This window comes from Telmatherina bonti (assembly GCF_933228915.1).
Source record: "Telmatherina bonti genome assembly, chromosome: 24".
NCBI lineage: Eukaryota > Metazoa > Chordata > Actinopteri > Atheriniformes > Telmatherinidae > Telmatherina > Telmatherina bonti.
The window spans coordinates 84,853-108,262 of NC_136633.1; the positions used below are offsets into that span (position 1 = coordinate 84,853).

At 51.9% G+C, this 23,410-nt stretch overlaps 1 protein-coding gene across 1 annotated transcript in view; it reads right to left on the minus strand.

Annotated features, from left to right (window-relative positions):
• The window catches only part of clcn4 (chloride channel, voltage-sensitive 4), a 50,486-nt gene that overhangs the window by 17,222 nt on the left and 9,854 nt on the right, over positions 1-23,410 (minus strand). The window contains exons 7-11 of the mRNA XM_079263639.1: positions 14,995-15,075; positions 14,384-14,929; positions 13,518-13,704; positions 13,049-13,447; positions 12,756-12,972 (exon numbers count right to left, since the gene is read on the minus strand). Of these exons, the coding sequence (XP_079119765.1) occupies positions 12,756-12,972; positions 13,049-13,447; positions 13,518-13,704; positions 14,384-14,929; positions 14,995-15,075 (1,430 nt within the window). The remainder of the gene's footprint in view (positions 1-12,755; positions 12,973-13,048; positions 13,448-13,517; positions 13,705-14,383; positions 14,930-14,994; positions 15,076-23,410) is intronic.

Here is a 23,410-nt window from a genome sequence, read left to right on the forward strand (position 1 = left end):
AGCGGTGGCGTGTCATTGTGACGTTAGCGGTGGCGTGTTATCGTGACGTTACCGGTGGCGTGTCATTGTGATGTTAGCGGTGGCGTGTTATCGTGACGTTAGCAGTGAGGTGTTATCGTGACGTTAGCGGTGGCGTGTCATCGTGACGTTAGCGGTGGCGTGTCATCGTGACGTTAGCGGTGGCGTGTCATCGTGACGTTAGCGGTGGCGTGTCATCGTGACGTTAGCGGTGGCGTGTCATCGTGACGTTAGCGGTGAGGTGTTATCGTGACGTTAGCGGTGGCGTGTCATCGTGACGTTAGCGGTGAGGTGTTATCGTGACGTTAGCGGTGGCGTGTCATCGTGACGTTAGCGGTGGCGTGTCATCGTGACGTTAGCGGTGGCGTGTCATCGTGACGTTAGCGGTGGCGTGTCATCGTGACATGGGACAGAATGTGGAACACAGAGTGGGACAGGACGTATGACAGAACGTGGGACAGAACGTGGAACAGGGCGTGGGACAGAACGTGGAACAGGGCGTGGGACAGGGCGTGGGACAGAACGTAGGACAGAACACATGACAGAACGTGGGACAGAACGTATGACAGAAGGTGGGACAGAACGTATGACAGAAGGTGGGACAGAATGTGGGGCGTGGTAAAGTACGTTGGATGTGGCACAGAACGTAGGACAGGACGTGGGAAAGACCAGTGGGACAGACCAGTGGGAGGTGTTATTGTGACGTTAGCGGTGGCGTGTTATCGTGACGTTAGCGGTGAGGTGTTATCGTGACATTAGGGGTGAGGTGTTATCGTGATGTTAGGGGTGAGGTGTTATCGTGATGTTAGGGGTGAGGTGTTATCGTGACGTTAGCGGTGAGGTGTCATCGTGACGTTAGCGTGTCATCGTGACGTTAGCGTGTCATCGTGACGTTAGCGTGTCATCGTGACATTAGCGGTGAGGTGTCATCGTGGCGTTAGCGGTGAGGTGTCATCGTGGCGTTAGAGGTGGCGTGTTATCGTGGCGTTAGCGGTGGCGTGTCATTGTTACATTAGCGGTGGAGTGTCATCGTGACGTATTATCGTTATGTTAGCGTGTTATTGTGACGTTAGCGGTGGCGTGTCATCGTGGCGTTAGCGGTGGCGTGTTATCGTGGCGTTAGCGGTGGCGTGTCATTGTGACATTAGCGGTGGCGTGTTATTGTGACGTATTATCGTTATGTTAGCGTGTTATTGTGACGTTAGCGGTGGCGTGTCATCGTGACGTTAGCAGTGAGGTGTTATCGTGACGTTAGCGGTGGCGTGTTATCGTGACGTTAGCGGTGGCGTGTTATCGTGACGTTAGCGGTGGCGTGTTATCGTGACGTTAGCGGTGGCGTGTTATCGTGACGTTAGCGGTGGCGTGTTATCGTGACGTTAGCGTGTCATCGTGACGTTAGCGTGTCATCGTGACGTTAGCGTGTCATCGTGACGTTAGCGGTGAGGTGTCATCATGACGTTAGCAGTTTGGTGTTATCATGACATGGGACAGAATGTGGAACACAGCGTGGGACAGGACGTATGACAGAACGTGGGACAGAACGTGGAACAGGGCGTGGGACAGAACGTGGAACAGGGCGTGGGACAGGACGTGGGACAGAACGTAGGACAGAACACATGACAGAACGTAGGACAGAACACATGACAGAACGTGGGACAGAACGTATGACAGAACGTGGGACAGAACGTATGACAGAAGGTGGGACAGAAAGTGGGGCATGGTAAAGTACGTTGGATGTGGCACAGAACGTAGGACAGGACGTGGGACAGACCAGTGGGACAGACCAGTGGGAGATGTTATCGTGACGTTAGCGGTGGCGTGTTATCGTGACGTTAGCGGTGAGGTGTTATCGTGACGTTAGGGGTGAGGTGTTATCGTGACGTTAGCGGTGAGGTGTTATCGTGACGTTAGCGGTGAGGTGTTATCGTGACGTTAGCGTGTCATCGTGACGTTAGCGTGTCATCGTGACGTTAGCGTGTCATCGTGACGTTAGCGTGTCATCGTGACATTAGCGTGTCATCGTGACGTTAGCGTGTCATCGTGACATTAGCGTGTCATCGTGACGTTAGCGTGTCATCGTGACGTTAGCGTGTCATCGTGACGTTAGCGGTGGCGTGTCATCGTGGCGTTAGCGGTGGCGTGTCATCGTGACATTAGCGGTGGCGTGTCATCGTGACATTAGCGGTGGCGTGTCATTGTGACATTAGCGGTGGCCTGTTATTGTGACGTATTATCGTTATGTTAGCGTGTTATTGTGATGTTAGCGGTGGCGTGTCATCGTGACGTTAGCAGTGAGGTGTTATCGTGACGTTAGCGGTGGCGTGTTATCGTGACGTTAGCGGTGGCGTGTTATCGTGACGTTAGCGGTGGCGTGTTATCGTGACGTTAGCGGTGGCGTGTCATCGTGACGTTAGCAGTGAGGTGTTATCGTGACGTTAGCGGCGGCGTGTTATCGTGACGTTAGCGTGTCATCGTGACATTAGCGTGTCATCGTGACATTAGCGTGTCATCGTGACATTAGCGGTGAGGTGTCATCGTGGCGTTAGCGGTGGCGTGTTATCGTGGCGTTAGCGGTGGCGTGTTATCGTGGCGTTAGCGGTGGCGTGTTATCGTGGCGTTAGCGGTGGCGTGTTATTGTGACGTATTATCGTTATGTTAGCGTGTTATCGTGATGTTAGCGGTGGCGTGTTATCGTGACGTTAGCGGTGGCGTGTCATCGTGACGTTAGCGGTGGCGTGTCATCGTGACGTTAGCGGTGGCGTGTCATCGTGACGTTAGCGGTGGCGTGTCATCGTGACGTTAGCGGTGGCGTGTCATCGTGACGTTAGCGGTGGCGTGTCATCGTGACGTTAGCGGTGGCGTGTCATCGTGACGTTAGCGGTGGCGTGTCATCGTGACGTTAGCGGTGGCGTGTCATCGTGACGTTAGCGGTGGCGTGTTACCGTGACGTTAGCGGTGGCGTGTTACCGTGACGTTAGAGGTGAGGTGTTATCGTGACGTTAGCGGTGAGGTGTTATCGTGACGTTAGCGGTGAGGTGTTATCGTGACGTTAGCGTGTTATCGTGACGTTAGCGTGTCATCGTGACGTTAGCGTGTCATCGTGACGTTAGCGTGTCATCGTGACGTTAGCGTGTCATCATGACGTTAGCGTGTCATCATGACGTTAGCGTGTCATCGTGACATTAGCGTGTCATCGTGACATTAGCGGTGAGGTGTCATCGTGGCGTTAGCGGTGGCGTGTTATCGTGGCGTTAGCGGTGGCGTGTCATTGTTACATTAGCGGTGGAGTGTCATCGTGACGTATTATCGTTATGTTAGCGTGTTATTGTGACGTTAGCGGTGGCGTGTCATCGTGACGTTAGCAGTGAGGTGTTATCGTGACGTTAGCGGTGGCGTGTTATCGTGACGTTAGCGGTGGCGTGTTATCGTGACGTTAGCGGTGGCGTGTTATCGTGACGTTAGCTGTGGCGTGTTATCGTGACGTTAGCGTGTCATCGTGACGTTAGCGTGTCATCGTGACGTTAGCGTGTCATCGTGACGTTAGCGTGTCATCGTGACGTTAGCGGTGAGGTGTCATCGTGACGTTAGCAGTTTGGTGTTATCATGACATGGGACAGAATGTGGAACACAGCGTGGGACAGGACGTATGACAGAACGTGGGACAGAACGTGGAACAGGGCGTGGGACAGAACGTGGAACAGGGCGTGGGACAGGACGTGGGACAGAACGTAGGACAGAACACATGACAGAACGTAGGACAGAACACATGACAGAACGTAGGACAGAACACATGACAGAACGTAGGACAGAACACATGACAGAACGTGGGACAGAACGTATGACAGAACGTGGGACAGAACGTATGACAGAAGGTGGGACAGAATGTGGGGCATGGTAAAGTACGTTGGATGTGGCACAGAACGTAGGACAGGACGTGGGACAGACCAGTGGGACAGACCAGTGGGAGATGTTATCGTGACGTTAGCGGTGGCGTGTTATCGTGACGTTAGTGGTGAGGTGTTATCATGACGTTAGGGGTGAGGTGTTATCGTGACGTTAGCAGTGAGGTGTTATCGTGACGTTAGCGGTGAGGTGTTATCGTGACGTTAGCGGTGAGGTGTTATCGTGACGTTAGCGGTGAGGTGTTATCGTGACGTTAGCGGTGAGGTGTTATCGTGACGTTAGCGTGTCATCGTGACGTTAGCGTGTCATCGTGACGTTAGCGGTGGCGTGTCATCGTGACGTTAGCGGTGGCGTGTCATCGTGACGTTAGCGGTGGCGTGTCATCGTGACGTTAGCGGTGGCGTGTCATCGTGACGTTAGCGGTGGCGTGTCATCGTGACGTTAGCGGTGGCGTGTCATCGTGACGTTAGCGGTGGCGTGTTATCGTGACGTTAGCGGTGGCGTGTTATCGTGACGTTAGCAGTGAGGTGTTATCGTGACGTTAGCAGTGAGGTGTTATCGTGACGTGGGACAGAATGTGGAACACAGCGTGGGACAGAGCGTGGGACAGAACGTGGAGCAGAGCGTAGGACAGGACGTAGGACAGAACGTGGGACAAAATGTAGGAAAGAACGTGAGGCGTTATCGTGACGTTAGCGGTGGCGTGTCATCGTGACGTTAGCGGTGGCGTGTCATCGTGACGTTAGCGGTGGCGTGTCATCGTGACGTTACCGGTGGCGTGTCATCGTGACGTTAGCGGTGGCGTGTCATCGTGACGTTAGCGGTGGCGTGTCATCGTGACGTTAGCGGTGGCGTGTCATCGTGACGTTAGCAGTGGCGTGTCATCGTGACGTTAGCGGTGGCGTGTCATCGTGACGTTAGCGGTGGCGTGTCATCGTGACGTTAGCGGTGGCGTGTCATCGTGACGTTAGCAGTGAGGTGTTATCGTGACATGGGACAGAATGTGGAACACAGCGTGGGACAGGACGTATGACAGAACGTGGGACAGAACGTGGAACAGGGCGTGGGACAGGACGTGGGACAGAACGTGGAACAGGGCGTGGGACAGGGCGTGGGACAGGACGTGGGACAGAACGTAGGACAGAACACATGACAGAACGTGGGACAGAACGTATGACAGAAGGTGGGACAGAACGTATGACAGAAGGTGGGACAGAATGTGGGGCGTGGTAAAGTACGTTGGATGTGGCACAGAACGTAGGACAGGACGTGGGAAAGACCAGTGGGACAGACCAGTGGGAGGTGTTATCGTGACGTTAGCGGTGGCGTGTTATCGTGACGTTAGCGGTGAGGTGTTATCGTGACGTTAGCGGTGAGGTGTTATCGTGACGTTAGCGGTGAGGTGTTATCGTGACGTTAGGGGTGAGGTGTTATCGTGACGTTAGCGGTGAGGTGTCATCGTGACGTTAGCGTGTCATCGTGACGTTAGCGTGTCATCGTGACGTTAGCGTGTCATCGTGACGTTAGCGTGTCATCGTGACATTAGCGGTGGAGTGTCATCGTGACGTATTATCGTTATGTTAGCGTGTTATTGTGACGTTAGCGGTGGCGTGTTATCGTGGCGTTAGCGGTGGCGTGTCATTGTGACATTAGCGGTGGCGTGTTATTGTGACGTATTATCGTTATGTTAGCGTGTTATTGTGACGTTAGCGGTGGCGTGTCATCGTGACGTTAGCAGTGAGGTGTTATCGTGACGTTAGCGGTGGCGTTATCGTGACGTTAGCGGTGGCGTGTTATCGTGACGTTAGCGGTGGCGTGTTATCGTGACGTTAGCGTGTCATCGTGACGTTAGCGTGTCATCGTGACGTTAGCGTGTCATCGTGACATTAGCGGTGAGGTGTCATCGTGGCGTTAGCGGTGGCGTGTTATCGTGGCGTTAGCGGTGGCGTGTCATCGTGACGTTAGTAGTGAGGTGTTATCGTGACGTTAGCGGCGGCGTGTTATCGTGACGTTAGCGTGTCATCGTGACATTAGCGTGTCATCGTGACATTAGCGGTGAGGTTTCATCGTGGCGTTAGCGGTGGCGTGTTATCGTGGCGTTAGCGGTGGCGTGTTATCGTGGCGTTAGCGGTGGGGTGTCATTGTGACATTAGCGGTGGCGTGTTATTGTGACGTATTATCGTTATGTTAGCGTGTTATTGTGATGTTAGCAGTGAGGTGTTATCGTGACGTTAGCGGTGAGGTGTTATCGTGACGTTAGCGGTGGCGTGTTATCGTGACGTTAGCGGTGGCGTGTCATCGTGACGTTAGCGGTGGCGTGTCATCGTGACGTTAGCGGTGAGGTGTTATCGTGACGTTAGCGGTGAGGTGTTATCGTGACGTTAGCGGTGGCGTGTCATCGTGACGTTAGCGGTGGCGTGTCATCGTGACGTTAGCGGTGGCGTGTCATCGTGACGTTAGCGGTGGCGTGTCATCGTGACGTTAGCGGTGGCGTGTTATCGTGACGTTAGCGGTGGCGTGTTATCGTGACGTTAGCGGTGGCGTGTTATCGTGACGTTAGCGGTGAGGTGTTATCGTGACGTTAGCGGTGAGGTGTTATCGTGACGTTAGCGGTGAGGTGTTATCGTGACGTTAGCGTGTCATCGTGACGTTAGCGTGTCATCGTGACGTTAGCGTGTCATCGTGACGTTAGCGTGTCATCGTGACGTTAGCGTGTCATCTTAGCGGTGGCGTGTCATCGTGACATTAGCGGTGAGGTGTCATCGTGGCGTTAGCAGTTTGGTGTTATCATGACATGGGACAGAATGTGGAACACAGCGTGGGACAGGACGTATGACAGAACGTGGGACAGAACGTGGAACAGGGCGTGGGACAGGACCTGGGACAGAACGTAGGACAGAACACATGACAGAACGTAGGACAGAACACATGACAGAACGTAGGACAGAACACATGACAGAACGTAGGACAGAACACATGACAGAACGTGGGACAGAACGTATGACAGAACGTGGGACAGAACGTATGACAGAAGGTGGGACAGAATGTGGGGCATGGTAAAGTACGTTGGATGTGGCACAGAACGTAGGACAGGACGTGGGACAGACCAGTGGGACAGACCAGTGGGAGATGTTATCGTGACGTTAGCGGTGGCGTGTTATCGTGACGTTAGCGGTGAGGTGTTATCGTGACGTTAGGGGTGAGGTGTTATCGTGACGTTAGCGGTGAGGTGTTATCGTGACGTTAGCGGTGAGGTGTTATCGTGACGTTAGCGGTGAGGTGTTATCGTGACGTTAGCGGTGAGGTGTTATCGTGACGTTAGCGTGTCATCGTGACGTTAGCGTGTCATCGTGACGTTAGCGGTGGCGTGTCATCGTGACGTTAGCGGTGGCGTGTCATCGTGACGTTAGCGGTGGCGTGTCATCGTGACGTTAGCGGTGGCGTGTCATCGTGACGTTAGCGGTGGCGTGTCATCGTGACGTTAGCGGTGGCGTGTCATCGTGACGTTAGCGGTGGCGTGTTATCGTGACGTTAGCGGTGGCGTGTTATCGTGACGTTAGCAGTGAGGTGTTATCGTGACGTTAGCAGTGAGGTGTTATCGTGACGTGGGACAGAATGTGGAACACAGCGTGGGACAGAGCGTGGGACAGAACGTGGAGCAGAGCGTAGGACAGGACGTAGGACAGAACGTGGGACAAAATGTAGGAAAGAACGTGAGGCGTTATCGTGACGTTAGCGGTGGCGTGTCATCGTGACGTTAGCGGTGGCGTGTCATCGTGACGTTAGCGGTGGCGTGTCATCGTGACGTTACCGGTGGCGTGTCATCGTGACGTTAGCGGTGGCGTGTCATCGTGACGTTAGCGGTGGCGTGTCATCGTGACGTTAGCGGTGGCGTGTCATCGTGACGTTAGCGGTGGCGTGTCATCGTGACGTTAGCGGTGGCGTGTCATCGTGACGTTAGCAGTGAGGTGTTATCGTGACATGGGACAGAATGTGGAACACAGCGTGGGACAGGACGTATGACAGAACGTGGGACAGAACGTGGAACAGGGCGTGGGACAGGACGTGGGACAGAACGTGGAACAGGGCGTGGGACAGGGCGTAGGACAGGACGTGGGACAGAACGTAGGACAGAACACATGACAGAACGTGGGACAGAACGTATGACAGAAGGTGGGACAGAACGTATGACAGAAGGTGGGACAGAATGTGGGGCGTGGTAAAGTACGTTGGATGTGGCACAGAACGTAGGACAGGACGTGGGAAAGACCAGTGGGACAGACCAGTGGGAGGTGTTATCGTGACGTTAGCGGTGGCGTGTTATCGTGACGTTAGCGGTGAGGTGTTATCGTGACGTTAGCGGTGAGGTGTTATCGTGACGTTAGGGGTGAGGTGTTATCGTGACGTTAGCGGTGAGGTGTCATCGTGACGTTAGCGTGTCATCGTGACGTTAGCGTGTCATCGTGACGTTAGCGTGTCATCGTGACGTTAGCGTGTCATCGTGACATTAGCGGTGGAGTGTCATCGTGACGTATTATCGTTATGTTAGCGTGTTATTGTGACGTTAGCGGTGGCGTGTTATCGTGGCGTTAGCGGTGGCGTGTCATTGTGACATTAGCGGTGGCGTGTTATTGTGACGTATTATCGTTATGTTAGCGTGTTATTGTGACGTTAGCGGTGGCGTGTCATCGTGACGTTAGCAGTGAGGTGTTATCGTGACGTTAGCAGTGAGGTGTTATCGTGACGTTAGCGGTGGCGTGTTATCGTGACGTTAGCGGTGGCGTGTTATCGTGACGTTAGCGGTGGCGTGTTATCGTGACGTTAGCGGTGGCGTGTTATCGTGACGTTAGCGTGTCATCGTGACGTTAGCGTGTCATCGTGACGTTAGCGTGTCATCGTGACGTTAGCGTGTCATCGTGACATTAGCGGTGAGGTGTCATCGTGGCGTTAGCGGTGGCGTGTTATCGTGGCGTTAGCGGTGGCGTGTCATCGTGACGTTAGCAGTGAGGTGTTATCGTGACGTTAGCGGCGGCGTGTTATCGTGACGTTAGCGTGTCATCGTGACATTAGCGTGTCATCGTGACATTAGCGGTGAGGTGTCATCGTGGCGTTAGCGGTGGCGTGTCATCGTGACGTTAGCGGTGGCGTGTCATCGTGACGTTAGCGGTGGCGTGTCATCGTGACGTTAGCGGTGAGGTGTTATCGTGACGTTAGCGGTGGCGTGTTATTGTGACGTATTATCGTTATGTTAGCGTGTTATTGTGATGTTAGCAGTGAGGTGTTATCGTGACGTTAGCGGTGAGGTGTTATCGTGACGTTAGCGGTGGCGTGTTATCGTGACGTTAGCGGTGGCGTGTCATCGTGACGTTAGCGGTGGCGTGTTATCGTGACGTTAGCGGTGAGGTGTTATCGTGACGTTAGCGGTGGCGTGTCATCGTGACGTTAGCGGTGGCGTGTCATCGTGACGTTAGCGGTGGCGTGTCATCGTGACGTTAGCGGTGGCGTGTCATCGTGACGTTAGCGGTGGCGTGTCATCGTGACGTTAGCGGTGGCGTGTCATCGTGACGTTAGCGGTGGCGTGTCATCGTGACGTTAGCGGTGGCGTGTTATCGTGACGTTAGCGGTGGCGTGTTATCGTGACGTTAGCGGTGAGGTGTTATCGTGACGTTAGCGGTGAGGTGTTATCGTGACGTTAGCGTGTCATCGTGACGTTAGCGTGTCATCGTGACGTTAGCGTGTCATCGTGACGTTAGCGTGTCATCGTGACGTTAGCGTGTCATCGTGACGTTAGCGTGTCATCTTAGCGGTGGCGTGTCATCGTGACATTAGCGGTGAGGTGTCATCGTGGCGTTAGCAGTTTGGTGTTATCATGACATGGGACAGAATGTGGAACACAGCGTGGGACAGGACGTATGACAGAACGTGGGACAGAACGTGGAACAGGGCGTGGGACAGGACCTGGGACAGAACGTAGGACAGAACACATGACAGAACGTAGGACAGAACACATGACAGAACGTAGGACAGAACACATGACAGAACGTAGGACAGAACACATGACAGAACGTGGGACAGAACGTATGACAGAACGTGGGACAGAACGTATGACAGAAGGTGGGACAGAATGTGGGGCATGGTAAAGTACGTTGGATGTGGCACAGAACGTAGGACAGGACGTGGGACAGACCAGTGGGACAGACCAGTGGGAGATGTTATCGTGACGTTAGCGGTGGCGTGTTATCGTGACGTTAGCGGTGAGGTGTTATCGTGACGTTAGGGGTGAGGTGTTATCGTGACGTTAGCGGTGAGGTGTTATCGTGACGTTAGCGGTGAGGTGTTATCGTGACGTTAGCGGTGAGGTGTTATCGTGACGTTAGCGGTGAGGTGTTATCGTGACGTTAGCGTGTCATCGTGACGTTAGCGTGTCATCGTGACATTAGCGTGTCATCGTGACGTTAGCGGTGGCGTGTCATCGTGACGTTAGCGGTGGCGTGTCATCGTGACGTTAGCGGTGGTGTGTTATCGTGACGTTAGCAGTGAGGTGTTATCGTGACGTTAGCGGTGGCGTGTCATCGTGACGTTAGCGGTGGCGTGTCATCGTGACGTTAGCGGTGGCGTGTCATCGTGACGTTAGCGGTGGCGTGTCATCGTGACGTTAGCGGTGGCGTGTCATCGTGACGTTAGCGGTGGCGTGTCATCGTGACGTTAGCGGTGAGGTGTTATCGTGACGTTAGCGGTGGCGTGTCATCGTGACGTTAGCGGTGAGGTGTTATCGTGACGTTAGCGGTGAGGTGTTATCGTGACGTTAGCGGTGAGGTGTCATCGTGACGTTAGCGTGTCATCGTGACGTTAGCGTGTCATCGTGACGTTAGCGTGTCATCGTGACATTAGCGGTGAGGTGTCATCGTGACGTTAGCGGTGGCGTGTTATCGTGACGTTAGTGTGTCATCGTGACATTAGCGTGTCATCGTGACATTAGCGGTGAGGTGTCATCGTGGCGTTAGCGGTGGCGTGTTATCGTGGCGTTAGCGGTGGCGTGTCATTGTGACATTAGCGGTGGCGTGTTATTGTGACGTATTATCGTTATGTTAGCGTGTTATTGTGATGTTAGCGGTGGCGTGTCATCGTGACGTTAGCAGTGAGGTGTTATCGTGACGTTAGCGGTGGCGTGTTATCGTGACGTTAGCGGTGGCGTGTTATCGTGACGTTAGCGGTGGCGTGTTATCGTGACGTTAGCGGTGGCGTGTTATCGTGACGTTAGTGTGTCATCGTGACATTAGCATGTCATCGTGACATTAGCGGTGAGGTGTCATCGTGGCGTTAGCGGTGGCGTGTTATCGTGGCGTTAGCGGTGGCGTGTTATCGTGGCGTTAGCGGTGGCGTGTCATTGTGACATTAGCGGTGGCGCGTTATTGTGAGGTATTATCGTTATGTTAGCGTGTTATTGTGATGTTAGCGGTGGCGTGTCATCGTGACGTTAGCAGTGAGGTGTTATCGTGACGTTAGCGGTGGCGTGTCATCGTGACGTTAGCAGTGAGGTGTTATCTTGACGTTAGCGGTGGCGTGTCATCGTGACGTTAGCGGTGGCGTGTCATCGTGACGTTAGCGGTGGCGTGTCATCGTGACGTCAGCGGTGGCGTGTTATCGTGACGTCAGCGGTGGCGTGTTATCGTGACGTCAGCGGTGGCGTGTCATCGTGACGTTAGCGGCGGAGTGTCATCGTGACGTTAGCGGTGGCGTGTTATCGTGACGTTAACGGTGAGGTGTCATCGTGACGTTAGCGTGTCATCGTGACGTTAGCGTGTTATCGTGACGTTAGCGTGTCATCGTGACGTTAGCGTGTTATCGTGACGTTAGCGTGTCATCGTGACGTTAGCGTGTCATCGTGACGTTAGCGTGTCGTCGTGACGTTAGCGGTGGCGTGTTATTGTGACGTATTATCGTTATGTTAGCGTGTTATTGTGACGTTAGCGGTGAGGGGTTATCGTGACGTAGGACAGAACGTGGAACAGAGCATGGGACAGAGCGTGGGAAAGGACGTGGGAAAGAACGTGGGACAGGACGTGGGACAGAAAGTAGGACAGAACACATGACAGAACGTGGGACAGAACGTATGACAGAGGGTGGGACAGAATGTGGGGCGTGGTAAAGGATGTTGGACAGAACAGGGGACAGAACGGGGGACGTGGGACAGAAGGTGTAACAGAACGTAGGACAGGACGTGGGACAGACCAGTGGGAAGTGTTATCGTGACGTTAGCGGTGAGGTGTTATCGTGACGTTAGCGGTGAGGAGTTATCGTGACGTTAGCGGTGAGGAGTTATCGTGACGTTAGCGGTGGCGTGTCATCGTGACGTTAGCGGTGGCGTGTCATCGTGACGTTAGCGGTGGCGTGTCATCGTGACGTTAGCGGTGGCGTGTTATCGTGACGTTAGCGGTGAGGTGTTATCGTTACGTTAGTGGTGAGGTGTTATTGTCATGTTAGCGGTGAGGTGTTATCGTGACGTTAGCGGTGGGGAGTTATCGTGACGTTAGCATTTAGGTGTTATCGTAATGTTAGCGGTGAGGTGTTATCGTGACTTTAGTGGTGAGGTATTATCGTGACATTAGCGGTGAGGTGTTATCGTGACGTTAGCAGTTAGGTGTTATCGTGACTTTAGTGGTGAGGTATTATCGTGACGTTAGCGGTGAGGTGTTATCGTGACGTTAGCGGTGAGGTGTTATCGTGACGTTAGCAGTTAGGTGTTATCGTGATGTTAGCGGTGAGGTGTTATCGTGATGTTAGTGGTGAGGTGTAATCATGACATTAGCGGTGGCGTGCCGCTGCATTCTTACCCACTCCTGGTGACCAGACACTGGCGGAGGCCGAGTTTCCGGAAGATGTCCACCACCGTCTCCATGGGGGTGTGGTCGGTGACCGTGAAGGGACTGAGGTTCAGAATGCGTCGCAGCTTCAGGGGCTGTGGGTTGCTGGCCGGCAGCTGCGGCGCCTCCTCGGTGAAGTACACCACCGAGCTGCTGACCACGCCATCCTGTTTCTGACGGGCGTTTTCTGGGGAGAGATCGGACATGGCACGTCACCCAGCTGCTGGTGAACTGCCCGGGTATCTGTCGGCGGTCTGACTCACTGATGGCAAGTGTCAGATCCCGCCGCTGGACGAAGCCGATGAGCCGCTCCGATTCCCTGGATACGACCACCGGGAAGCCGTTGTAGTCCGTGTCTTTGATGAGCGTCTCCACGTCCTCCACAGTGGTGCTGTCCTGAGTAAGGACGGCGAGAGGGGCGTCATTCCTGCGGGGTCGCATGACATCAGTGGCCAGCGTGCGGTGGGTGAACTCGTCTCTGACGTCCAGGTAGGGGTAGCCATTGAGCTGGATGTGCGACTCATAGATGCCCTCCTTCCCAAAGGCGTCCGCCACCCACTTGCTGGTGACGGCGGCGGCCATCAGAGGGACGATGTACTCCAGTCCGCCGGTAAGCTCGAACATGATGACCACTAGGGAGACTGTCATCCTGGTGACGCCGCCTTCAGGACACGACAACAGCTTTAACACAGCAGGGAAACCATGTGGAGCTTTTAGTCTGCTTCAACTCACCCAGACAGGCGGCGGCGCCCACCATGGCGTACAGCCCGGGTGTGACACAGTCGGCGCCAGGGCGGCACCAATTCTTAAAGATGATCCAGTCATGGTGGTGATATGCCATCTGCTCCACGGCGATCCCAACGATCCGCCCAGCGATGGCGCCCACCGCCATGCTGGGAATGAAGAGACCTGACGGGATCTGAAGAAGAAGGAGACGGCGTTTAGGGAGGCTCCGGGGACGCCGACGTGCCTGCGGCGCACAATTAATTGTAATTTTATGGTGATCGTGATTTTGGCCGAAGTTAACCTGATTTTTCTCTCTCTCTCTCTCTCTCTCCCTCTCTCTCTCTCTCCCTCTCTCTCCTATATATATATATAGTCGGACATGTGAGGTGGGCGTGGTTAACACGGAAAAGCAGGAAGCAGAGACGCAGCTTCCGTATTTTTCCTGTTGCAGGTAAAACGGATTGTTTTGCCCTGCCCCGCCCAGCCCAGCCCCGGGCACGCCCCGTCCCGCTGCGGGCGAAGCTTCTGCTGGAGGATGGAAGGAACTTCAGATTGATGAGAGTTGGGCGTGGCCTGCGTCGTGGGGCGTGGCTTGCGGCGTATGAGGAACGTCCAGGGAACGGTAATTATATTTCCTCCATGTAATCTTGTAGAAAATTAAAGGTGTTAGACTGGATATAAAACATCTGACGGATCTGAAGACTTTATTGTGTGATTGAGGACCTGTGTTCCAGACGGACGGTCGACACGCAGTACATACACGTTTCCCGCCAGGTCGTCATGGGAACATCCTGCCCACCCGCTGCAGCTCTGACACGTCTCCTGCTCAGGACTGTGAGAGCTGAACCCTAACTCCCTGACCACACACTGACCTTCATGCCAAAGGTGAAGATGGTGATGACGATCTTGAAGACGAGCGCCAGCGCGAGCTGCCACAGGGCGCTGTAAACGCCGGGCCCCGCCGGGCGGTCCGGGATGTCGTCCACCGGCCGGCTCATGTTGGGGTTGTTGACGTAGTCGCAGAGCTGCGAGGACTCCAAAGCCCCGCAGTCGTTGAAGAGCTCGGAGATGAGCTCGCTGGTGCTGCGGCGGGTGTACGGGTTGGGGTACGCCAGCACGGCGGTGATCCCCGTCACCACGATCACCTCCAGGACCGGGTACTTCCCCAGCTGGGTGGTCTTCCTCCGTCTGCACCAGGCGATGTTGGCCCTGATGAAGAGCGTTCCCCAGAGACCGCCAAACACGCCCAGCAGTATGAAGGGAACCAGCTCGGCCATGTACCAGGGCGTGTGGTACTCCACGTAGAACAGAACCAGGCGGCTGTTGCCGAACGGGTTGATGGAGCGCAGCGTGAAGGCGGCCACCAAAGCAGCGAAGAAGGAGCGCCACAGGGTCTTCAGGGGGAAGTAGTAGCTGACCTGCAGGAGGAACACCTGTCAGAGAGCGGCCATGACACCAGAAAGGCCGGCGGCTCGATACCAACCTCTTCCAGGCTAAACAGAACTCCTCCGATAGGAGCGCCGAAGGCCACCGACACGCCGGCTGCAGCCGCCGCCGACAGCACCTGCAGGAGGAGACCAGCAGGGAGCTCATCATCACTGGTACTGGTAGTGGTACCAGTACCGGTACTGTTGAAGTGCTGAAATCAATCCTCAGCCTTCTCCAAGGTTCAGGACTCGCTGGATGCTGGACGAAGGAAATCAGGCTCAATAAAAACACAATGTCTTGGGTAGGTTTGGCCTTTCCAAGGGGAGAGTCTCATGCAGCTCCTTACACTCCAGGATCTGCAGCAGGAATCTGCCTCCTCTCTTCAACAGGCTGTTTTTATTCAGAGATTATAGGTGGAGTTGTACAGCATGCATAATAAGGAAGATCCTGTTTCTCACACAGGATATTTCTCATGAGGAGTTTTTCTACTCTCGGTCATGCTGACATGGAGACTCAGCAGTTAGTCATAACCTGTTCTCCTCACTATCTGAGGCGCAGCACCGTTTGTTTCTCGTTTTGGAGGAGACGCCCGTGGGAGCGTCCTGTTCTGTATCTTCTCACTGCTAGAGTCTTCTGCTGAGAGAGGTTCAGCCTTATAAAAGCAGGTATTCTACGAATAAGAAATGACATTGCATGACTCCATAAAAGCTTGAGGGTTAGTACACATGTGAATAAACCTCCTTCAGTACCAGTAACAGCACTAGACTAGACAGAAAACTTCAGGCTATAAAGCTGTGGTACCACCACCAGTAACAGTACTGGTAATGGTACCACAGCTTTATAACCTGAAGTTTTCTCTCTGAAAACGTCTAAATCAACACTAAGTTGTGTCTCAACGTAGGAACTGAAATGAAGAAGAAAATGAGGATGATGAGGAACCAGACACAGCGGTGGGGGGGGGGCGATACGACCGACATCTCCCATCATCGTACAGCTCCTCTTCCATCCCATAATGATCCATAACCATATAAACTGTGTCAGCCATCAGTATGTATCAGGTGTTGCTAGGCAACAGCAGCAGGGATCTCCTTCCATCTGGGGGAACTATGGCCGTATGACGTTCCACAGGTAAATACCTGCTGCAGCGTCTGGAGTTTATTCTGAGCTTTCTCCTCCACTAGACGCTGCTTTTATTGACTCTATTCTTTATTCTGGATTCTTTATCCTGATTCCTGCAGGTGATAAAATGAGTTAGTTGTGTCGGAGTCCGTTGTTGGGACTGTGAGCTAGTCTGTTGTCGGTTCCACGTCGCTCTTTTTATATCCAAACCGCATCCAGACAGAAATTTCCCTCTTTTAGGAACAAGCTCATCAGTTTGGGTTGGCTGCTCATCTTTTAGAGAATTATCCTCTGAAACACGTCTGCTACTGTCTTCCTCCATGTTTATGTATTGCAGCGTGCCGTAGAGCGCATCTTGACGTAAAATACTGCAGTATTTTTTAATACTGTAGCTTATGGTGGCGTGAACGATAGAAAATCGGTTCATACGAGGCTCTATCATCCAGACGAAGTATATCTTCATATCGCCCTGCTCTACCCAGCAGTACACGAGATCCAGTAGCTGATACATGCAGTTAGACTGATGATGTTTAATCACATGACCATCTCCTGTCTTTCCTCATTCTCTCATCGATGCCTCCAGAGCCGCCACTAATTTACAAAAGACACACCTGTGACAGACAGGTGTGAACTGATTGACATCATCTACTAATAAAGTCCCAGCTGCTCTGTGACAGTCCAGTGATGTTTACTGGTCTCCAGGGACCCACGGGGGAAAATCAATTCGTCCCCAGGTAAATAAAGTTATTTCTCTGAAATGATGTTTTCATTGAAATGCAGCGTTAAAGTGAAAGGACAAGGAAAAACTGGCTGGTCAGTTGCTATGGCAGCGGGTAAACTGGTATGACACTTCTACATGCGTGCCGATGCACATTGTCGACACGGTGCTGCTGGAAACGTTCCTTTTGCTGCTAACTGACTTTAAACACGTTGCTTCTGTGGGTGTGTCCATGGACACATCAACAGCAAGTCGTCAATAAGCTGATCACTTCTGATCACAGGAAGACTCATCCAGAAATCTGGGGTGTGGGTTGGAAAGTTGTCTTAACGATTCCATCAAATATCCAAGTGGTCCAACGTCCCTTTCCAATAACGAGCTGCCTGAAACTATGCAAAATTAATCTTTATTCCAGGAAAAGACATTTCTTTCCCACAAACTTTTCAGGACAAACGATGCTGGAATGACACTGGAATAGTGTGAGATGATGTGGGAATAATTCGGGGAATGACTCAAGGATTAATGGTGGGAAGGATGGTGGGAAGGATGTAGGAAGGATGGTGAGAAGGATGTGGGAAGGATGTAGGAAGAATGGTGGGAAGGAAGTGGGAAGGATGGTGAGAAGGATGTGGGAAGGATGTAGGAAGGATGTAGGAAGAATGGTGGGAAGGAAGTGGGAAGGATGTAGGAAGGATGTGGGAAGGATGGTGGGAAGGATGTAGGAAGGATGGTGAGAAGGATGTGGGAAGGATGTGGGAAGGATGTAGGAAGGATGGTGAGAAGGATGTAGGAAGAATGTGGGAAGAATGGTGGGAAGGATGTGGGAAGAATGGAAAGGTTGTGGGAAGGATGTAGGAAGGATGTGGGAAGGATATAGGAAAGATGTGAGAAGGATGTGGGAAGGAAGTGGAAAGGAAGTGGAAAGGAAGTGGAAAGGAAGTGGAAAGGATTGTGGGGATGGATGGTGGGGATGGATGGTGGGAAGGATGTGGGAAGAATGGTGGGAAGGATGTAGGAAGGATGGTGGGAAGGATGTGGGAAGAATGGTGGGAAGGATGGTGGGAAGGATGTAGGAAGGATGTAGTAAGTATGTGGGAAGGATGTAGGAAGTATGTTGGAAGGATGTGGGAAGGATGGTGGGAAGGATGTAGGAAGGATGTGGGAAGAATGGTGGGAAGGATGGTGGGATGGATGTAGGAAGAATGGTGGGAAGGATGTAGGAAGGATGTGGGAAGGATGTAGGAAGGATGTTGGAAGGATGTGGGAAGGATGGTGGGAAGGATGTAGGAAGAATGTGGGAAGGATGTGGGAAGGATGGTGGGAAGGATGTGGAAGGATGTAGGAAGGATGTGGAAGGATGTAGGAAGTATGTGGGAAGGATGGTGGGAAGGATGTGGGAAGAATGGTGGGAAGGATGGTGGGAAGGATGTAGGAAGAATGTGGGAAGAATGGTGGGAAGGATGTGGGAAGAATGGTGGAAAGGTTGTGGGAAGGATGTAGGAAGGATGTGGGAAGGATATAGGAAAGATGTGAGAAGGATGGTGGGAAGGATGTAAGAAGAATGGTGGGAAGGATGTAGGAAGGATGTAGGAAGGATGGTGAGAAGGATGTGGGAAGGATGTAGGAAGAATGGTGGGAAGGAAGTGGGAAGGATGTGGGAAGGATGTAGGAAGGATGGTGGGAAGGATGGTGGGAAGGAAGTGGGAAGAATGGTGGGAAGGATGTAGGAAGGATGGTGGGAAGGATGTGGGAAGAATGGTGGGAAGGATGGTGGGAAGAATGGTGGGAAGGATGTGGGAAGAATGGTGGGAAGGATGTGGGAAGAATGGTGGGAAGGATGGTGGGAAGGATGTAGGAAGGATGTCGGAAGGATGTAGGAAGTATGTGGGAAGGATGTAGGAAGTATGTTGGAAGGATGTGGGAAGGATGGTGGGAAGGATGTAGGAAGGATGGTGGGAAGGATGGTGGGATGGATGTAGGAAGAATGGTGGGAAGGATGTAGGAAGGATGTGGGAAGGATGTAGGAAGGATGTTGGAAGGATATGGGAAGGATGGTGGGATGGATGTAGGAAGAATGTGGGAAGGATGGCGAGAAGGATGTAGGAAGGATGGTGAGAAGGATCTAGGAAGGCTGTAGGAAGAATGGTGGGAAGGATGTAGGAAGGATGGTGGGAGGGATGAAGGAAAGATGTGGGAAGGATGGTGGGAAGAATGTAGGAAGAATGGTGGGAAGGATGTGGGAAGAATTGTGGGAAGGCTGTGGGAAGAATGGTGGGAAGGCTGTGGGAAGGATGGTGGGAAGGTTGTAGGAAGGATGTGGGAAGGATAGCGAGAAGGATGTAGGAAGGATGGTGAGAAGGATCTAGGAAGGCTGTAGGAAGAATGGTGGGAAGGATGTGTGAAGGATGGTGAGAAGGATGTGGGAAGGATGGTGGGAAGGATCTAGGAAGGCTGTAGGAAGAATGGTGGGAAGGATGGTGAGAAGGATATGGAAAGAATAGTGGGAAGGATGTGGGAAGGATGGTGGGAACGATGGCGAGAAGGATGTAGGAAGAATGGTGGGATAGATGTGGAAAGGATGTAGGAAGGATGTGGGAAGAATGGTGGGAAGGATGTGGGAAGAATGGTGGGAAGGATGTGGGAAGAATGGTGGGAAGGATGGTGGGAAGGATGTAGGAAGGATGTGGGAAGGATGTAGGAAGTATGTGGAAGGATGTAGGAAGTATGTGGGAAGGATGTAGGAAGTATGTGGGAAGGATGTTGGAAGTATGTTGGAAGGATGTAGGAAAGATGTGGGAAGGATGGTGGGAAGAATGTAGAAAGAATGGTGGGAAGGATGTGGGAAGAATTGTGGGAAGGCTGTGGGAAGAATGGTGGGAAGGCTGTGGGAAGGATGGTGGGAAGGTTGTAGGAAGGATGTGGGAAGGATAGCGAGAAGGATGTAGGAAGGATGGTGAGAAGGATCTAGGAAGGCTGTAGGAAGAATGGTGGGAAGGATGTGTGAAGGATGGTGAGAAGGATGTGGGAAGGATGGTGGGAAGGATCTAGGAAGGCTGTAGGAAGAATGGTGGGAAGGATGGTGAGAAGGATATGGAAAGAATAGTGGGAAGGATGTGGGAAGGATGGTGGGAAGGATGTGGGAAGGATGGCGAGAAGGATGTAGGAAGAATGGTGGGATAGATGTGGAAAGGATGTAGGAAGGATGTGGGAAGAATGGTGGGAAGGATGTAGGAAGGATGTGGTAAGAATGGTGGGAAGGATGTAGGAAAAATGGTGGGAAGGATGTAGGAAGGATGTTGGAAGGATATGGGAAGGTTGGTGGGAAGGATGTGGGAAGAATGGTGGGAAGGATGTAGGAAGGATGTGGGAAGGATGTAGGAAGGATGTGGAAGGATGTAGGAAGTATGTGGGAAGGATGGTGGGATGGATGTAGGAAGAATGGTGGGATGGATGGTGGGAAGGATGTAGGAAGGATGGTGAGAAGGATGTAGGAATAATGGTGGGAAGGATGTGGGAAGAATAGTGTGAAAAATGGTGGGAAGGATGTAGGAATAATGGTGGGAAGGATTTGGGAAGAATGGTGGGAAGGATGGTGAGAAGGATTTGGAAAGGATGTAGGAAGGATGTGGGAAGAATGGTGGGAAGGATGTAGGAAGAATGTAGAAAGAATGGTGGGAAGGATGTAGGAAAAATGGTGGGAAGAATGGTGGGAAGGATTTGGGAAGAATGGTGGGAAAGATGTGGGAAGGATGTGGGAAGGATTTAGGAAGGATGTGGGAAGGATGTGGGAAGAATGGTGGGAAGGATGTGGGAAGAATGGAGGGAAGAATGGAGGGAAGGATGGTGGGAAGGATGGTGGGAAGGATTTGGAAAGGATGTGAGAAGGATGGTGGGAAGAATGGTGGGAAGGATGTGGGAAGAATGGTGGGAAGGATGTGGGAAGAATGGTGGGAAGGATGTGGGAAGAATGGCGGGAAGGATATGGGAAGGATGGTGAGAAGGATTTGGAAAGGATGTGGGAAGAATGGTGGGAAGAATGGTGGGAAGGATGTGGTTAGAATGGTGGGAAGGATGTGGTTAGAATGGTGGGAAGGATGTGGGAAGTATGGTGGGAAGGATGTGGGAAGGATGTAGGAAGGATGTGGGAAGGATATAGGAAGGATATAGGAAGGATGTGGGAAGAATGGTGGGAAGGATGTGGGAAGGATGTGGGAAAAATGGTGGGAAGGATAGTGGGAAGGATGTGGGATGGATGGTGGGAAGGGTGTGGGATGGATGGTAGGAAGGATGTGGGAAGAATGGTGGGAAGGATGTGGGTAGAATGGTGGGAAGGATGTAGGAAGGATGTGGGAAGGATGGTGGGAAGGATGTGGGAAGAATGGTGGGAAGGATGGTGGGAAGAATGGTGGGAAGGATGGTGGGAAGGATGGTGAGAAGGATGTGGGAAGGATGTAGGACGAATGTGGAAAGGATGGTGGGAAGGATGTGGGAAGGATGTTGGGAAGGATGTGGGAAGGATGTGGGAAGAATGGTGGGAAGGATGTGGGAAGGATGGTGGGAAGGATGGTGGGAAGAATGGTGGGAAGGATGTGGGAAGAATGGTGGGAAGGATGTAAGAAGGATGTGGGAAGGATGGTGGGAAGGATGTAGGAAAGATGTGGGAAGGATGGTGGGAAGGCTGTCGGAAGAATGGTGGGAAGGCGGTGGGAAGGATGTGGGAAGGATGTAGGAAGGATGTGGGAAGGATATAGGAAGGATATAGGAAGGATGTGGGAAGAATGGTGGGACGGATGTGGGAAGGATGGTGGGAAGGATGGTGGGAAGAATGGTGGGAAGGATGTAGGAAGGATGTGGGAAGGATGGTGGGAAGGATGTAGGAAAGATGTGGGAAGGATGTAGGAAGAATGTAGGAAGGATGGCGAGAAGGATGTAGGAAGGATGGCGGGAAGAATGTGGAAAGGATGGTGGGAAGGATGTAGGAGGAATGGTGGGATGGATAGTGGAAAGGATGGTGGGATGGATAGTGGGAAGGAGGGTGGGAAGGAGGTGGAAAGATAGTGGGAAGGATAGTGGGAAGGATAGTGGGAATGATGGTGGGAAAGACGTGTGAATGATCCTGGGAATGGCAGAGAAAGTAACATACCAAGTCTCCTTTCACTCTGCAGAACACAAAAAAGGCAAGGCCAAGAGTTTCGGGATACAAGCATCAACTGGAAGAAGTTCAGTCCTCCTCCAGCTGCACATATGACTCATCTTTGAGCTAAAATGTTCCTGAAACAGTTTTCTTTAGACTTTTACAGGTGTGTCTCGGCGAACCTCACCTTGAAGCCCTAAGTATTCAGATAACGGAAAAGACCATAAAGTGTGGCCAACTGAATGTCAGATCCCTCCCAAATAAGTCTTTATTAGTCAATGACTTGATAGGTGATCACCACATTGATTTATTCTGTCTTACGGAAACCTGGTTACAGCAAGAGGATTATGTTAGTATTAATGAAGCTACGCCAGCTAACTATTTAAACTTTCACATTCCTAGAACTACAGGCAGAGGAGGAGGTGTTGCAGCTATTTTTCAGTCAGAATTATTAATTAATCCTAAACTCAAAACTAACTATAAATCCTTTGAATTCCTGACATTAAATTTATCTCATCCAAAATGGAATTCAGAGAAAGCACTCCTTTTAGCATTAGTGTATCGCCCACCTGGACCTTACTCCGAGTTTCGGACCGAATTCTCTGATCTCTTGTCTGAGTTAGTGCTGACTACTGATAAAGTCATTGTACTAGGTGATTTTAATATTCATGTTGACCATGAAAACGATAGTTTAAACATTCCCTTTAGCTCTATTCTAAACTCAATTGGGTTTTCACAAAATGTCCATGGAGCCACTCACTCTCATGGCCATACTCTTGATCTGGTTCTAACATCTGGTATTGAGACTGATAAGCTCAAAGTATTTCCTCAAAACCCTGTCTTGTCCGATCACTTCTTATTAACCTTTGAATTCACTGTATTTGATTACTCACTGACCAAAAATAAATTCTACTATAGTAGATGTTTATCGGACAATATTACAAAATTTAAACAATCAATTGTATCCATTTTTTCACATCTACCATGTGTTAGCATGACTGAGAGTCCCCCTTTAAGCCTTACTCCTGCTCAGATTGATCAACATGCTGATACTATAACAGCTTCAATGCGTACAACCTTGGATAACGTTGCTCCCCTAAAGAAGAAGAAATTAGGTAAGATTATGAAGGCTCCCTGGTTTAATTCCCAGCTTCGAGCTCTAAAACAGGCGTCAAGGCGTTTGGAAAACAGATGGCGTTCATCAGGACTAGAGAAGGATGTAGGAAGGATGGTGAGAAGGATCTAGGAAGGCTGTAGGAAGAATGGTGGGAAGGATGTGGAAAGGAGGTGGGAAGGATGTGGGAAGGATGGCGAGAAGGATGTAGGAAGAATGGTGGGAAGGATGTAGGAAGGATGTGGGAAGAATGGTGGGAAGGATGTAAGAAAAATGGTGGGAAGGATGTGGGAAGGATGGTGGGAAGGATGTAGGAAGAATGGTGGGAAGGATGTGGAAAAATGGTGGGAAGGATGTAGGAAGGACGGTGGGAAGAATGGTGGGAA